The following is an 18,809-nucleotide window of genomic DNA, read 5'->3' as shown; positions in this document are numbered from 1 at the left end:
ATGGGTCTTCCGCAACAAGCTGGATGAGCAAGGAAACGTAGTCAGGAATAAAGCAAGGCTTGTAGCTCAGGGCTACAGTCAGCAAGAAGGTATTGACTACGGTGAGACCTTTGCCCCAGTGGCAAGGCTAGAGGCTATTAGGATTTTATGTGCATATGCATCTTACATGAACTTTAAACTGTTTCAAATGGATGTTAAGAGTGCATTCCTTAATGGAGTTATAAACGAGGAAGTTTATGTTAATCAACCTCCAGGGTTTGAGGATCCTAAATTCCCAAACCACGTTTATAAACTCAAAAAGGCTCTGTACGGCCTCAAGCAAGCACCACGTGCTTAGTATGAGAGGCTGACCAGTTTCCTGCTGACTAAAAACTATGTCAGGGGCAAAGCTGATACAACCTTATTCATTAAGAGAAAGGGTAAAGATACCCTGCTGGCTCAAATATATGTTGATGATATTATTTTCGGTGCTACTAATGAGTCAATGTGCAAGGAATTTAGCAAGCAAATGCAGACTGAGTTTGAAATGTCTATGATGGGAGAACTCAACTTCTTCCTTGGACTTCAAATCAAACAAGGAAAGAATGGCATCTTCATCAGTCAAGCTAAATATGCCAAGGAGATATTGAAGAAATATGATCTTGAAAATTGCAAGCCAATATCCACTCCTATGGGCACTGACACTGTCCTCTGCGCTGACGAGAATGGTAAGTCGGTAGACATCAAATTGTATCGAGGTATGATAGGCTCTCCACTTTACTTAACAGCAAGTAGACCAGACATTCAGTTCTCAGTATGCTACTGTGCTAGATATCAATCTAACCCTAAGGAATCTCATTACATAGCTGTAAAAAGAATCCTTAGATATTTGCAAAGCTCAGTGAACGCAGGTTTATGGTATCCCAACACTCATGGATTTACACTCGTTGGATACACTGACGCTGACTATGGTCGAGACAAGCTAGAACGGAAAAGCACCTCTGGAGGATGTCATTTCTTAGGAAGCTGTCTTGTATCCTGGTTCAGCAAGAAGCAGGCGTCAGTAGCCTTGTCTACCACTAAAGCTGAGTACATTACTGCTGGTCACTGTGTTGCTCAAGTCCTATGGATTAAGCAACAGCTTGAAGACTATGGTGTTCAAACAAAGACAATTGAGGTCAAATGCGACAATAAAAGTGCAATTGATCTATCAAAGAACCCAATTCAACACAGCAGGATGAAGCATGTCAGTATAAGACATCACTTCATTAGAGACCATGTACTCAAGGGTGAGATAAAGCTGGCCTATGTCCCAACGGATGAGCAGCTTGCGGATATCTTCACAAAGCCACTGGCTCGTGAACAGTTTAGCATACTAAGAGAAGCCATTGGTATGTTTAATCCTCTTCAGTAAATTCCTGTTCTAAAAAGTAAATGTATGCTGAGTGAATTACTATGCTGAATGATTTAAGCAAATGCATGTTGAGTGATTGTTATGCTGAGTATTTAATGCAATATACATATCAATACTGAGTAAATATGCACACCAAGTAGTAATCTCAAACTGAGAAATCATCCTTTCATATACTACTGACCACTCAGAATATAAAACGCTTAGTATTCTAAACGATGAGTGTTAGATCCGTTGCATTAAATGCAAAAGCACGCGAATAGCCACCTAGGATGACGTATGCGCCGAATGTGTCATAAAAGCCAGGATCTTTGTCGGTTGACAATCTCAAGGCAAAACTGACACATGGATTCGATAAGATCCACACTTCATCGCTATAAATAATGGGTAAATCCCCATTTTTATTTTCTTTACACTTACCGAATTCTTGGCAAAGCAGTCTCTCTCTCAAAACTCTCAAAGCTTCCAAATCTGTTTCTGAAACTATGACTAGAGTTTCCGTCAACATCTCTTGTGCCGGTCACCCTAAGACCAGCTCCGATGAACCCTCCAGGCAAACTACTATGCCTGAAACCACCAAGGTCACTACGCCGAGCAAAGGCAAAACTGGGCAAGCTACCTCCTCCAAAGGAAAACCGACCAAAATCAGAACCTATACCAAGGTATTTGATAACATTAGCGAATGGAAAGTAGACTTCTCACGATGGGTTTCTGAGGCCTTCGTGACATCCGAACAACCCTTCTGCAAATGGATATCGAAGAATGGCTGGACAGAGCTGTTCTCCATTAGAGACCACACCTATCCTGACCTAGTAAGGGAGTTCTACCACAATCTCCTAGTCGCTGATGATAACCAGGACTACTTAACAACAGTGGTAAGGGGAAAACGATTTTCATCAATCCCACCTATTTGGCGAATTTGCTAAAGTTGAAAAATGAGGGAGCAAAACTGAGAAGAACTGGAGATCAGGATGACACTAACTACGAAGTCAACTTTTGCAAGCCCCCTGGTCATTCTAGAGAAATCTCAAGTTCATCCATGGGTCAGCACCAAAAGATGGCTCATTACCTGCTGACCTACTTTATTTACCCAAAGATAAACTGCACCAGCTCAGCGACAAATTTCGAGCAATGCTTTATATGGCATATGCTGACATACACGCCTATCAACATGTCAGTATTCTTGATTGCTGGGTTTCTAAGAAGCACTAGAACTCTCAGGCTGGGCTCGCTCATCACCAGAATCCTCATTGATCATCAAATAGACCTAACTGATGAAGTTAAAGCTAGAGGATCTGAAATAACAGCTACTTCGCTGAGGGCTTTGAAGTTCAATCAGCCACTAAAGAAAGGAAAAGCTGCTGCTGAACAACAAGCTGAGGAAACAGCTCCAAAGCAAAGCCAAAGGACAAAGGCTCCAGCTGCCCGCAAGAGGAAAGCTGTTGTGACCCCTTCAAAGAAGGCTGAGCCTCAGGCCAAGAAGCCGAAGTCAGCTGCTGAACCAGGTCAGGAGAGACCTAAGTCAGCTGAGAAAAGGAGCAGGCAAGAAGAGCCTGAAATTGAGGAAAGAACAAATGCTGATGAGCAACCTCAAAAGAAGCAGAAGTCTTCTACACTGACTTCTATTGATGCTATTCCTACTGACGTCATTGTTCCTGGTGATTCTCACTACACACAGTGTCTTGGAACTGTAGCTGAGCATCAAGAAGATGATGTGCATCTGGACGATCAGTTCATTGCATAAGTTGAGGAAGAGTTAGATGGTGATAGTGAAGAAGATGAAGAACAAGAAGAAGAAAGCGGTCAGGATGACGCTGAGGACACTGAGGAGACAGCAAGTGAGATTGGAGCTGAGCCAATCAATACTGGGTTGGCTGCTGGAGATGAACAAGAACCTGACCAACACAATGTTGATCAAGAACAAGCTGACCAGCTTAATACTGATCAAGAAGCAACTTCCCCATCTCACTCAGGAGAGTCTATTCAAGCTGACACTCCTCCTCACAGAAGAAGATTAGTTAAGGCAAGTCAGAAGTTAGTCATTGACCTTCCTGTTCAACAACCAAATGTCACTGACTTTGCTATCCAGAAGCCGACCCAAGACCCTTCTAAACTCAAGCTGAAATTTTTCAGAATACAACCAACTTCTACTCCATCGGCCTCCCTTGAAAAGAAAGCCTCTGTTTCTTCACCAAAGGAACACGCCGACTTGAATGCTTCTGCTAACTCTATAAGCCAAGTAGAGCCAATTCTCGTCAATGCTGTCACTACAAGCATTGTGCTGACTCAAAACATCCCTGCTCCAGTCAGCACAAACAGCATTAGAATTACCTCTTCTCCAATCAACACATCTGCCGATCAATCAGCTCTACCAGAACCTCAAGTGCAGATTGGAAACACACTTCCAGTCACTGACCATGTTATTCCTCTGACTCCTCTTCCAACCGGTCATACTGAGGCAATAATGCAAGTTAATGAAGGCCCTCTTAGCTACTTGCATGCCACCGAGTCTGGAAAAAGAATCATCGACTCGGTGCAAACACTGATCAAAGACCTTCATCAAACCACTCAACCTGCTGCTGGGTCTTCTACTGCTGAGACAACTCAGCTCTCCCATGTAACTCAGCTTCTCAACGAAGTTAAGGGATTCAAGGACTTGCTGAGTGTCATCGTTACCTTTCAAGCACAGCAAGCTAAGCAGGATTCCATCGCAAAGCTGACTGAGATCCAGCTGACAATAGTTCAACATCTCAACGCTCTTCAAGAACAAGTTCAGACTTTGTCAGCTGCAAACACGCGCTATGCAACTTCTGATGAAGTCAAAATGCTTTTTGCTCAGCTTCACACTGAGCAAATCAAAACCAACGAGCAAATGGTCTCCTATTCTCAGTGCTCAGTGGAGCAAATTGGTGAGGCCGTTCGATTGCTGAACTTGAACAAGCAAGAGATGGACACTGACGCTATGAAGCAAAATGAAATGCTGTCTATCACCAGACAACCTTCAACCACATACGTCACACAAATATTCAACGTCTATACTACGACACATCCTTACTGAAGACTTTTCATCAAGTCGTTGCTGGTCTGACCGATGCACTTACCTGGATAGGTAAATCTCAAGCTTTCATAGTAAGCATGATCAGCGCTGCTGAACTCAATATACCCGCCGAGGTATCAGATGATGGAGTTGCTATTTTTGATGGTGTCAATGAAAGCGCCGATAGACTTAAGGCGCTGTCCACGGAACTGACCAAAGCCGTCTTAACCGACGCCTTTAGGATTCCTCCTCCCGATGCTGACAAAACGGGGGAGAAAGAACAAGCTAGAACACAGCATGAGCATAGTCAGTCCAAGCAAAAGAAAAAGAAATAGAAATTAGGCTAGCTCAGTTATGCTTAGTTTGTAGTCTCTATGTTTATGCTTATCTTTTGTTGTATACGCTGACTACTTCTAGTAATATCAATACTTGCATCTTGTTATCCAAAAACTGAGTTATGAGTTATTATCTATGATGTTGAGTATTAAGTTATTATGTATCTTCAATCACATCCAATGCTGATAACATGTTTGACATTGACTTATATGTTTATATAACATTGTCTTATAAAACTCATTGAACAACAAATTACTCAGCGCCCTTTGAATGTTAAAACTTCCGCTTAAACACTGAGTAAAATAGAATATGTTCCATGAGCTGACCTATATCTATAAACTGACCTTAGACTTACTCGATTAAACCTTCAAATGTTTAGAGTAAAACTAAGTCAGTAGCTCAACCCTTACGGGGGAGTTTGCTAAGTTATATTAGGTCAACTATCATGGGGGAGCTCAATACTGAGTTCTTCGCTGAATAGTTTTGCCAACATCAAAATGGGGGAGTTTGTTGAAACACCTTTCCACATAATTTTGATTTGACAAAATTGTTTAAGTATAATTAAAAACATATTCTAAACACACTAAGTTTAAATGCTTTGATTTATTCTACTAATGTGTTTGTTCAATGTTGAGTTAAATTGTTTATAAGACACAAGATTAAAAGGCCCAAGCCCAATACGGAAGTCAAAGCCCAAGTCAAACAAATTTAAAGCAACTCGGCCCGCGTATGTCAAAACGCTGTCGTTATGTACAAAACGCAGCTCAGCGAAAGAAGGATCTAGAAGACCTTCGATGAACAACTTCGGGACGAAGCTGCTGAGTTGATTCGACAAACAGTACAAGACAACAGCTGGCTAAGAACAACTTCCAGACAAAGTGTTTCCACTTTGGGTAAAGTTCAGAAGACACATTATGCTGTCCAGTTGACCTTACCATAAATGGAGAGACATTCTGCTGAGCTGACCAAAAGCTGACCGAGGACATAAGATACTCATATCTGATTGGCCGAGAGCTCTGAGCAAGTCAGGATGACAACGACAGGAAGCCGTTTCCCTCCAACGGTTATTTCGAAATTCGAAATGACCGACACCTCAGACGTCTCTATAAATAGAGCCCTTCAGTTGCTTCATTTAACACAGAACTTGATCAAGCCATTACGCTGACCAAATTTCTACGCAAAGTTCTGCAAGCAAAAGCAAAGCAATCTTACACTAAATTTCATATCTTTTGTGTAAAAGTCTAGAGTGATTATTCAATCATCTAAGGTGTCTTAGCAATCATTGTTTAAGACAAACACTTATCATTTCTAGAGATTAGAAAGGAGAGGCTGAGTACTCGGTTATAGTACTCAGCAAGAGATTAGGATTGAGTAGAGGTATAGAGGAAGGTACTCTTGTTATACTCAGTTGCTAAGATTGTAAAAGGTTTGATGCTCTACCGTTAAAGAGCTCAGTAGAGAATTCGAAATCTCGGAACGTGTTCCGGGGATAGGACGTAGGCTTGGAGGCCGAACCTGGATAAATCTGCTGAGTAACATATTTCTAACCTTTAACTCCTTCATATATTTATTGTTGGCTTAAACAAAAACTGACCAAGTAAAGAGGTCAAGCTGAGTTGTGCGCATTGAATATCTGAGCTCAGGAATAGACTCTAAGTGCTATCTCCTGACTCAAGTAACGAAAACTGACCTAGTCACTAGTTGACTAAGTCAGTATCTTGCTATTCACTCAGCGCCGCTGTCCAAACCTTTTTCTCACGAAAAAGAAGTCTGCCCTAACTTAAAATTTTTAAATAGTTTCTAACCCCACCTTGGAACTATACTTGTAATGTTATAAGGGACCAACAATGTCATCCAAGCTGATGAGGGTTTTAGGAATAATGTGGTAGGTTGGAATAAAAATATCGGGTAAACTACACCAATGGTACCTGAACTTTACATAGTTTACACTTTGGTACCTAGATTACATTTTGTCCCAAAAATATACCTGAAGTAACGATGACCGGACAACTTAGTATATTTTTACCAGTTATGACCGGTCAACGCGAGTTTCATGAGTTAATTACATTAATGGTACCCGAACTTTACTATAATTCACACTTCAGTACCTGAATTTTATTTTATCCTAAAAACATAACGCAAGTAAAGGTGACTGAAAGGTTTAGTTCATTTGATCGGTTAGTGACCGAGTAACATGAACTAAACATTGGGACTCACCATACACTCAATTAACATAAAATTATAATATTGTCATTTATGAGCTAAATGACAGTATTATAATTTTATGTTAATTGAGTGTATGATTGGTCTCAATTTTTAATTTAAAATGGTCAAACTCGGGTTGATCAATCACTAATCGGTCAAATATATTAAAATATTGAGTCATCTTTACTTGAAGTGTATTTTTTGGACAAAATGAAATCTAGGTACCAAAATGTGAATTCAGATAAAGTTCAGGTACCATCAGTGTAATTTACTCATCAAGATCGCATTAACCAGCCATTAACCGGTAAAATATACTTAATTGTCCGGTCATCGTTACTTCGGGTATATTTTTGAGATAAAATGTAATCTAGGTACCAAACTGTGAATTAGGGTAAAGTTCAGGTACCATTGGTGTAATTTACTCTAAAAATATCTTTGGCCATATTATCAGAAGAAAGAATAAAATTTTGAGAAGAATGGAGGGCATCCAACGTTTGTTGGAGATCAGAGTTGATCACAGTTTGGATGGGCTTCTAAGATCGCTCCAAAATGAATTAGAAGCTGTGCTCAGGCAGGAGGAATTACTTTGGTTTCAAAAGTCTAGGAAAGCTTGGATCAAAAATGGGGATCGCAACACCAGGTATTTCCATCTTTCTACTGTGACAGAAGAATAGAATCGATGCCATCAAAGATCCTATTGGAGATTGGGTTTATGAGGATGAGGACATTCGCCGTTTGGTCCTGAATTTCTATGTAGAGCTCTTCAGAGAAGATCCTGTGGACCTGGACAAAGCTCTGACTAGGACTTCTTTTCCCAGGTTAGAAGAGGATACAGTTCAGAAAGCCTTCCATCCTATCAACCAGAATGAGATCGATCAGGCTATCTTCAGTATAGGGGCTACTAAGGCTCCGGGAGTTGATGGCCTGCCTGCTGGTTTTTATCATAAACACTGGGAAACTGTTAAAGAAGGTATTTACAGTTTTATTGAAAGAGTGTTTAGTGGTTCTGAGGATATTAGGTTGGTAAACAAAACTCTTCTGGTCTTGATCCCTAAGGTTGAAAAGCCTTCCTCTTTTCTTCAGATGAGGCCTATTAGCCTTTGTAATGTGTTGTATAAAACTGTTACAAAGATTGTGGCTAATAGAATCCGGAGTATTCTCCCTTATATTATTATCCAAAATCAAGGCAGTTTCGTTCCTGGGAGACAGATGATGGATAATGTGGTTATTGCCCAGGAAATGGTTCATTCTATGAAAATCAAGAAAGGTAAAAAGGGTATTGTGGCTATGAAATTGGACCTGGAAGAAGCTTATGATCGTCTGAACTGGAGTTTTCTCATTGACAGTCTTAAGAGAGCTGGGATTCCTGATAGCCGGAGGAGGTTAATTGAGGTCTGCATTTCTTCTCCTACTTTTCAAGTTATGATTAATGGAGATATGTCTGAGGAATTTTCTCCCTCCCGAGGTATCCGCCAAGGGGATCCTATGAGCCCCTTTTTATTTGTAATTGCTATGGAGAGGCTGACCCACCTTATCCAAGAAGCTGTCAGTAATGGGGTGTTTCACCCGGTGTCGATCAATAAATTCTGTCCCAAGATTACCCATTTGTTCTTCGCGGATGATGTTATAATCTTTGTTGAAGGCAATGAGGAGCAAATAGGTGTGATTATGGATATCCTCATCCGCTTTTGTTCTGCTTCTGGCCAAAAGCTGAATATCCAAAAATCCTGTATGTTATGTTCAAAAAACATGAGCCAGGGAATTTGCAAAAGGCTAAGTGATATATCGGGCATTCCTCTGACTAATTCTCTGGGGAAGTATCTGGGGATTCCCCTCCATAGTGATCGAGTCTCTAAAGCTTCCTTTAAGGAAACATTGGACAAAACTAATAGTAAATGTGCCGCTTGGAAAGCTAAGACTCTTTCGCTTGCTGGCCGCCTTTTGCTTATTCAGTCAGTTAATTGTGCGGTCCCTAATCACATTATGCAAGCTTGTCGACTGCCTGAACCTGTGCTTAATGACCTTGATAAGATTAACCGCCTTTTCTTATGGGGGGAGTCTGAGGAGGGAAAGAAAATTCACCTTGTTCCATGGGATGAAGTCTGTCATCCTAAAGATAAAAGGGGTCTGGGGATTAGGAAAGCCAGAGAGAACAATAAGGTGTTACTGATGAAACTTTTGTGGAGGATGTGGCAGCTTCCTTCTGCTCTTTGGGTCCAGCTGTTATGCGGAAAGTATAGAAAAGATAGGATCTTTGGGGGTCCTAAGGAGAGAGTTAGTAACTGTTCCTTTCTTTGGAAAGGTCTCAGTGCTGTCTTCACTGAATTCTGCTCTGGGATTGGATGGGATGTGGGCAACGGAAAGTCTATTAGCTTTTGGAATGATATTTGGGTTGGTGAGAAACCTTTATTAGAGATTTGTGATTCCATTCCACCTATAAATATTCGTAATTGGAGGATTGCAGATGTGGTTAATTCTCAGGGTGATTGGATTTGGTCGAGGTTTGAGTCTTTTCTTAATCTGGAATCTCTCCTGAAAATTAGAGGGATCAAAGTGAGTAGTGAGGAGGAGGATAGAGATGGGCACTGTTGGTCTTTGACTAACAATGGGGTTTACTCCTGCAAATCCGCATATGAGGCCTTTAATCAAAGTTTGGAGACTCCGAACCCAGAGCTGTGGAAAATTATTTGGAACTTGAAAGTTCCTTACCGTATTAAGAGCTTCTTGTGGCTGGGGGTAAAGAATAGGCTGCTTACTAATACGGATAGGAGAAGGAGGCATTTGGTGGATTCAGGAGATTGTAGTAGATGTAGTGGGTTTGAAGAAACCATTTTCCATGCTCTTAGAGACTGTGCTAAGAGCAAAGAGGTGTGGAGAAAAGTTATCCCAGACAAGTTGTTGCCTGCTTTCTTATCCCATTCGGATCTCGACTGGTTTGGGGATGGTATTAGTGGGAAGCTGCTGGCGGATCTTGAACATGGGGTTACCATTTTTGCAGTAGTTTGTCACCAGATATGGAAATGGAAAAATGAAGAGATTTTTGGAGGAGGTATTGTTGTCATTCCTAATCTGTTTAATTTCTTCTCCAGAAAGATTTGGACTATTGTGGATAGTTTCAAAGAGGACACTGTAGCTGGGTCTATTCAGAGGAGGGAGGTCCATCTCTTTGGCTGGAGTAGGCCTAGTGAAGGATTGGTGAAATTGAATACTGACGGCTCTTGCCTTAGAGATGGTAAAATTTTTGCTGGAGGGGTGTTAAGAAATGTAGGAGGCGGCTGGATGTATGAGTTTACTCAAAATTTAGGTAAAGGGTCTTCCTTTTCGGCGGAGCTCTGGGGGATTTATTCTGGTCTCAGACTAGCTATCAATCTGGGTTTGAAAAAGCTGATCGTTGAATCTGACAATATGGAAGCTATCAGAATGATCTCTGATATAAATACTACTTGTCTAAGTAGCAAAAACTTAATCAAAGGGATAAGAAGGTTTTGTTCTTCCTTCGAATCCATTAAGTTCTGTCACATCTTCAGGGAGCAAAACAATGTGGCGGACCGTCTTGCAGAAGAAGGCCACATGAGGAGTCTGGGAGTTTCTACCTTCTCTGATCCTCCTAACTTCCTTTCTTCTATTCTGAGGGTTGATATGGTTGGGGTCGGTTTTCCTAGACTGATCACGGGCTAAGTCTTGGTTTTTGTGGTGTTTTTTGTTTTTTCCTTTCCTATCATACCAAAAAAAAAACTTCATTTTTAATCTACTTTTACATAATAGAAACAAGATTTAAAAACAAAAAGACTATGCGAAAACGTGAACCAACTCGTTAACTTATACCGTCAACTTATTATTTACCAAAAAAAAATAATAAATTATAATTTTATCATACCGTCAATTTATAATTTTATCATTTTAAATCATGAAAATTTTAAAAAAAAATCATATACATATCTAAAAAAATAACTAAAATTAAGAAAGTGGCCCCTAGGCTTTGATTAACAAAATCCATTTCAGGATTTTCAATTATAGTGTAATGACGTTTTATGGATAACTTTTATTTTCTTTTCTTTTTATAATTCTTTTTCTCCATTAAAATAAAAATAAAAATAAAATTTCAACTACCCTTTACCAAACCAATAATTAATAATAAAAAATTCATAAAAAAAACAATAATTAATAATAAAAAAAGTCAAATATATAATTTTTTTTGAAGAAAAATATAAATTAAGAAGTGATATAAAGGGTAAATTACAAACATGGTAACTAAACTTTATTTATTTTAACATTATGGTCATTGAACTTCAATTCTTCACAGTACGGCCACTGAACTTTACACTTTTTAACACCGGTAGTTATTCAACTTTAACTAATTCTTCAAAATAACCGTTATCAAGAATTAAAGTTGTTAATAATGACATTTACTATAAAACCACATTTTTTTTATTTTCTAAAATTATTTTTTTTTCTCTCTCTAAAAATTCACTTTCTCTTCTGACCAAACAATACTTAAATGACCTCAAAACGAAAATTTGCAAGAATTAAAGCTCCTTAGAATATCATTAACTTTCCGAATATTTTATTTTGAAGCTGTCAACGATCATTTTGAGACATTGAGTGACCACCGATGTTAAAAAGTGTAAAATTCAGTGGCTGTACCGTTCGATTAGAATTGAATTTCAATGATCACAATGTTAAAATTGATAAAGTTCAGTGACCATAGATGTAATTTATCCGTGAAATAAATATTTTTTTACCAAACCAATAATTAATAAAAAAATCATAAAATCATAATAATTAATAAATAAAAAAAATCAAATATCTATTTTTTTTGAAAAAAAAATCTAAATTAAGAAGTGAAATAAATATTTTATTACAGAAAAAAGAAATAAAATCTCAAATATAATCTTGCATTAAGATTACAGAAAAAGAATTGACTAATCACCAATCCAAATGCACCACTACTAATTATTACCATAGAATAAAAAAGAAAAAAAGAGAAAAAAACAAGAGCAGAATACAAAATATGACAGTCACCGACCATTATTACACGTTCGAGTATAGAGTGCCACTATACTCTCTTTAACTCAACTACACGTGCTATCCCCAGTGTAAAAGGGACACGCGTCGTGCATTCAGGGCGTGTTAGAGAAATTTGATACTCGAGAGAGTGGAGAAGAAGGATTGAGGCGTTATAGTAAATGCAATTAAAAAATTATTAGAAAATAAAATAAACCCTCGAGGCAAGAAAAAGGAAAGCAAAACACAAAATAATATATAAATATTTCTGACAATTAATAATAATATATTGCTAATATTTTTTAGATTTCTCGCATTTCCTGTGAAAATTAAAGCATTTGGAGCTCTGCTTGTGCTTTTTTTCGATTCTTCTTCTCCTAATTTTCGATCTCGGCTTTGTTATATTTTTCTGAATTATTGGTGAGTTTATCTGTTTTTCTGTATTTTTTACTGTAATTTTTTTATTTTTTGGTTTTTAATTTGGGGGAAAATGGAAATTTTTTGTTCCTGTTTGTGAGGATTTTTTTCATTTTTGTTTAACTACAATTGTGTGGAATTATGTCAAAATTTTGAGGAAAATCTGTGTTTGTTTAGTCATTAGGGTTTTGATTTTGCGTTTACTGTTTTTCAGCCACTAAATTTGGGGGAAAACTTCTGTTTTCTTGTAAAATTCTCACACACTGTCTCTGACTCTGACTCAGTCGCCGAGGCTTGAAATTTTTTCAGTAGTTTTTCAACTTGAAAAATCTTATCTGTTTGAATTTTGTCAGATTCTGTTACATTTCTCCGTAAATTTTTGGTTTAGTTCATTTCTGATCTGAGAGTGTAAATTGATGTTTATGGTAATTTTTTAGCAGTAAAAATGGCAGGATCCGAGACAGGAGTGATGACGAGCAGTGGCAGAGTGGAGCCTTTTGGCCTGGGTCTCCAGAAAAGTTCGCCGCAGCAGCCGATGATCCAAAACATGCGTTTAGCTTTCAGTTCAGAAGGATCGGCTGTTTATAAACCTGTGACCAACAACAACTCGCCTTCCTACCAACCGTCGTCGACGCCTATTGCCGGATCGGTGGGAGGAGGAGGCGGAGGAGGTGTTGTGGAAGGATCAGCCTCTGGAGGTTTTCCACCCTACCGGATTAATGTGAACGCCGGCAGCGGAGGTGAGGGGATGAAAAAGAAAAGAGGCAGGCCGAGAAAATACGGGCCAGATGGATCTATGGCGACTATGCATATGGCTATTGTGCCTGCAACGCAGCCTCAACAACAACAACAGAATGGAGGCGGTGGAAGCAGCGGAGGCGGTGGTTTCGCTTCTTCTCCATCTCCTCCTGCTACTGCCGTTGCCAGCGGTGGTTCTACTGCCTTTCCCGGCGGTGGTGCTACTGCCGTTGCCGGAGGTGGTGCTACTGCGGCTGCTCCTCCTTCCCAACTTTCAGCCCTAACCCCAGCCTCGTCGAGTGGGACAACAAAAAAGGCGAGAGGGAGACCACCTGGTTCAAGTAACAAGAAGCACCATGTCCAAGCAATGGGTAATTACTTTATATAAAGATAGCTTCTTTATTAATGTCTGATTTTTTGATATTTTTCTTTTCTCTACTATTTTGTGGGGATGTTGGTTGTCACGTGCTGGAGTTTTGGATTGACTTGTTCTTCTGTATAGTATTTATATATATGTATATATATAAGATATTGTGTGTGTTATTGGTTTGCTTGGTAATTGGTAATATTATTAGTGCTGGAGTATGGGACTTTTTCTTGGCCTTTCGTGTCTGTTTCCGTTTTTTTTCCGTTTTTTTTCGGTTTCCTTGCTAATTTTTTTTTAGAAATAACATTTCCGGTATCCGTTTCATTTCCCGTTTCCGTTTCCATGCAACATAGGCCTTTATTGATTCTGTTAGGGGATGGTTTTGCCATAGTTGTTAGAATTGCATTTGGACTAATATTTAAAGTTAAATATGGTTAATATTTTATTTTTTATAGCATTTTGAATTTGATTCGATTCACAAAATGAGATTTCGAGTCACGAGTCGAATCTTGATTTAACAACTATGGGTTTTGCTGATATAATGAAACAAGATAATTTAGGTAATTTGAGTGTTGTGTTAGATCACTCTGCAAATTATAAACAGAAATAATTAAAAGAAAAGGAAAAGAAAGCGATGTTGGAATTGCATTGTTGGTCTGTTTTCGTCCTACCTCATTTTCTTTGAGATCACAAAATGACCTATCTGCCCTTTCTTCTTGTCAACTATGCTTTACTTATATGCTCTTTATTCCCTCCTTGTTCTATAATACTTATTCCATGACAGATTAAGTTTTTAATTGTAAAGAGATAAATTAATTATCCATTTTAAGAATTATGCTCTTTTGATTGAAGTTTTTTATTTATTTATGAAAGAATATCCTGTTCTCATGCTATATATTATTGAAGAGGTTGGGAATTTATTATTTAGTTTATTATTATTTTAGGCATAATACATCCCCAACCCACCTCCGAAGTTGTTCAAAAAATGCAATTGACTCCTGAACTTCAAAACGTTACAACTAACCCCTTCAGCTTGCTTATTTGGAACAAATACCCCCTCACATGCCACATGGCAGTGCGTGATTGGAACTTCAATAAGTTGCAACTAATCTCCACTGCCAATCAAGCACTGCCACGTGGCATTTGAGTGATTATTTATTCCAAATAAACAAGTTGAGGGGGTTAGTTGTAACATTTTGAAGTTCAGGGCCAGTTGCAGTTTTTGGACAGCTTCAGGGGGCTGGGGATATATTAGGCCTTTTATGAATACTGTTTGCTTCTTTGTCAATTTTTGAACTTTTTGTTTATCATGTAATTATGTGCTTGATTGAGTGCCTTTGTTTATATTTTACTCTAAGAGGTTTCTCTATGCAGGACCGACCGGGTTTGGATTTACTCCACATATGATCACTGTGAAAGCTGGAGAGGTATGTTTTTCCTTTTTTTTGTTTCTGATTATTACCGGTGGAACATAATTTGTTCTGGTTAAACACCTTAGCTTTTGTTTCGTCTAATTATAATGTTTGTTTATACCAAGTGCAAATATTATTCACCATAGGTTGCATCTACAGTTAGTTAAATATACATATAGGTTACATCTACAGTTAGTTAATTATACATTTCTTGTTAATGCTTGTGAACTATGTCTACAAAATTTTAGGCTTTCCAAGTCGCTAATATGTAGAACATATTTATTTAGTATTCACGTGCAAGAATGGTCGATTGTGGTTATAGTTTTACCAAGTGAACTCTTTTGTTTATACAATTGAATCATTTTTTAAATAAAATTATTTGAGTTCGAGACTGTTGCAACTTGCTTCTCAGGGCATGGGAGGAGGTGAATTTTTGAAATGAACAACGTAGTTTATTGAACATAAAAGATAGTGTGTTTTAACATATATGCTTATTGAACATAAAAGATAAGTCTGTTTTAATAATATATGAAAACAAATATTTGTGCAGTTTAGTAATGACTATTAACTGTACTCAGCCTCAATCAAATATATTTATAGCTTTATATATGATTTTTCTTTCTTGATTTATCCCGGGGCTAGTCTACATTCTGTATTTGTGAAGGAGGAACGATCCATTAAACGTATGGGAGCATTGTTCGCAGATTTTCTACGTGCCCCATATTAAGTGGCACGTGGAACAAGTGCATAGTTGTAATTGCATGCTATGTGTCCAAATTGGATTGACTTTTCTTATGAGTGCATAGCTATATGTCCAAATCCAATTGATTTATGTTATGAGTGCATGGCTTGTAATTGCATGCATCTGTGTCCACATTAAATTGGTGTCTGAAATAAGTGCATAACTTATAATTGTGAGTTGTCTAAGTGTCCAAATCATGTTGTTTATGCAAAGTAGATAGCTTGTAATTGTATGCCGTCTGATTATCCACATCAGGTTTGTTTCTGAAACAAGTGCATAGCTTGTAAATGCATGCTGTCTACGTGGCCTTATCAGATTGTCATCTGAAATAAGTGCTTAGCTTGTAATCGCATGCCATGTTGGTAGTTGATCAGCAATATGCAAAATGATAATAAGTTGGATATTAATTTACCGGTAATAATTACGTTCACAATATTTGAAAGTTATTTAAGTAGTTTCCTTAATTTTTTATTTGTATTTTTGGCATATCTATATGACTATCATATTATATTTTTGGATTCCATAACGTGAGAGATAGGGATGTTAATCCTACTTTATGTTAAATTTTCTAGTGTGATTCTATTTTATGCTTATGTTACTTGGTGCTTCTGTGTTCTACCAATCAGCAGCTCACTTGTACTTCTATTTGTTTGTCTAGGATCTATCATCACAAATAATGTCGTTTTCACAGCATGGTCCAAGGGCAATCTGTATCCTGTCAGCAAATGGTGCCATTTCCAATGTGACTCTTCGCCAAGCATCCACGTCTGGTGGAACTGTAACTTATGAGGTTTGACATGTTGCTTTTAATGTCATTTTAGTTTCCTTATTATAAAAAAGGTGCAAGTAAATATCTGTCATCCATGGATGGATTATTTTTAAGCTTCGAATTTCCCTCAGACTTAGTAAATATTTGTTGTCATGGACTTCAATACAATGAAGTGCAGTTTTTTTCTTTTACATAGTAACAGTTAGATCTTTATTGCATTAAATCCATATTTGCCCGTCTTTTTCTCTCTCAAGAATATGGTTTTTGTGAGAACAGGAGTCATAGTAGTCCGCAATGCTCAAAACTAGTTGTATATTTACCGTGGTCGATGGTACTATTATGGAGGTTGTTCTTTTCTCCCAGGGTGATGCTGTTTGATAAGCTTAATTTCTAAGTTGACCTCTGAGATTTCAATTAGAAGTTTAAGATTAGGGGCAAAAGGTTGATTCCCATTGGTTTTGTTTATCGTGTAAAAGGTTATGTACTTTCCTTTTGATTACGCGTGGTACTGCACAACCCTCTATTTACCAACATGTTTTCTATCTGTTGTAAAATGGCCTGTAGTGGGTTAAATTCGGGTTTATGATGCAAATCTGTTCCCTGCAGGGGAGATTTGAAATCCTGTCATTATCTGGTTCATTTATGCCATCAGAAAGTGGTGGTCACTGGGGCCGAACTGGGGGCCTAAGTGTGGCTCTCTCTGACTCAGATGGACGCGTACTTGGTGGTGGTGTGGCCGGTCTTTTAATTGCTGCAACTCCTATTCAGGTAAATTTTGTTATTCTGTTATGTTTCAGTTTTACAGTGTTTTCCTTATAGAAACCAAGGAATGTTGCTATCACTATTTTCTAGGGATGTTTTCTGTTGAGCTCATTTTGGGAACATTGAGGGACACTAAACATTTGAATTTATGTTTCTTTTAATACATATATTTGTTGCCCCTGTACTTGGTCCAAAACTTCAACTGCCTCCCTGAACTTTCAAAAGTTCCAAATGACCCCTATTATGGAACTGTATTCCTAATTTCCATGACCTCATTACTTTACATCTTTGATGTGGCTCCAGCCTGTATGGTGATGTATTTTCTCGTCTGTAAATCAGACCGTGGTATAATTAAATGTCGAATATAGACATTCAAACACGTAGTGATGGCACCGCAACTTTGTCTGCTATAGGTTTTTTTTTTTTTTTTCACTGGCATGGTTGATCTTGTTATGTGTTCAATGGTTAGGACTATGGTCTGATTTGGCTAACACCTTTACTAGCAAATGTAGATCTCAACACTGCTTTCTTAATTTTTAGGGTAAATAATTTATTACCCCCTACATTTTTACCCAATGCACTATTTAGTCCTTAAAATAGGAGGACTAATCAGTGTGTTAGGTAAAAATGTAAGGACTAGTAAATTATTTACCCGAATTTTTAGCCATGGGTTATGCTATGTAATTTTATGGCAAACACTAATGGGAAGAAAGCATTTTGAGGCCCCTAATCTTTTCAATTTTCCTTTATTAAACCCTTCACTATTTGACACGTTGATCAATTATAATTGCATAGATTGTGAAGACTTTATTTTGAACTGTAAAAAGTATAATTTCAGATGCTAATGGAGCGAGCAATGCTCTTTTAACTAAGTTAGATGCTTGCAATTAACTAATTTGGCAAGCATTGACTTAATGTGTATAATTATAATTGTTCGAGGACTCAATGTGTCATATTGAAAGATGAAGGCGCAATTAACAAAAATCAAAACGATCGGGGGGGGTTAAAGATGCTATTTTCAAAATTAATGATACCAAACTAACTTTTTTGTTTCGTACGCAGTTAGTTGTGGCAAGTTTCATTTCAGAAGGTGAGAAGGAACCGAAATCATTGCACTATATGGAATCCTTAACTGCAACAGGGAGACTCAATCCAGCTGGGGGTAGAAGCCCACCGTCACGTGGCACTCATAGCGAGTCCTCAGGAGGTCCTGGAAGTCCGGTTCATCAGAATTCAGGCGCATATAACAGCCATCCTCAAGGCATTTCATGGAAATGAAACCTTGATGACTAATATCAGGCTTGTGATCTAATTTTGTGATATCTGTAGGCCTCTAAAGTTAAGGTTTCAGTAGGTTTAGACTCGGTGTTTTAAAATAAAGACGATAGAACCTGTTTCCGGTTTCGAGCTTCTTGATATTTGCTTGCTGGAAAATGCCAGATAGGTAGTATTAGTAGTTAAACATCCTGATGAAGTTAAGATTAAGGTGATGTTTTTTAGGGGGATTAGATTGAGATTAGTAGCAGCTTGACATATCCTGGCATTAATTTGTTGTTCATTATTGTTGTTGTTGTAGCCAATGTATTTATTTCTTTTTCAGTTATAAGTTTTGCCCGTTTGCAACTTTCAA

General features: G+C 38.1%; 1 protein-coding gene across 3 annotated transcripts; it reads left to right on the top strand.

The window, feature by feature from the left end:
• Window positions 1–12,216: 12,216 nt before the first annotated feature.
• LOC136235626 (AT-hook motif nuclear-localized protein 10) lies at window positions 12,217–18,809 on the top strand. 3 transcript variants are annotated; one of them, XM_066025437.1, is made up of 6 exons: window positions 12,217–12,392; window positions 12,827–13,498; window positions 14,869–14,921; window positions 16,307–16,438; window positions 17,024–17,185; window positions 18,242–18,809. In XM_066025437.1, the coding sequence occupies exons 2-6, from the start codon at window positions 12,835–12,837 to the stop codon at window positions 18,455–18,457; spliced, it is 1,227 nt and encodes a 408-aa protein (XP_065881509.1). In that variant the 5' UTR covers window positions 12,217–12,392; window positions 12,827–12,834; the 3' UTR covers window positions 18,458–18,809. The 3 variants fall into 3 exon arrangements, with proteins under 3 accessions (XP_065881509.1, XP_065881510.1, XP_065881511.1); XM_066025438.1 differs by having other exon boundaries at window positions 12,218–12,392; window positions 12,830–13,498; XM_066025439.1 differs by lacking the exon at window positions 12,217–12,392 and having other exon boundaries at window positions 12,542–13,498.

Source organism: Euphorbia lathyris, chromosome 7 (genome assembly GCF_963576675.1).
Source record: "Euphorbia lathyris chromosome 7, ddEupLath1.1, whole genome shotgun sequence".
Taxonomy (NCBI): domain Eukaryota; kingdom Viridiplantae; phylum Streptophyta; class Magnoliopsida; order Malpighiales; family Euphorbiaceae; genus Euphorbia; species Euphorbia lathyris.
The sequence above is the reverse complement of the archived record's forward strand: the minus strand, read 5'-3'. Positions and strand labels throughout refer to the sequence as shown.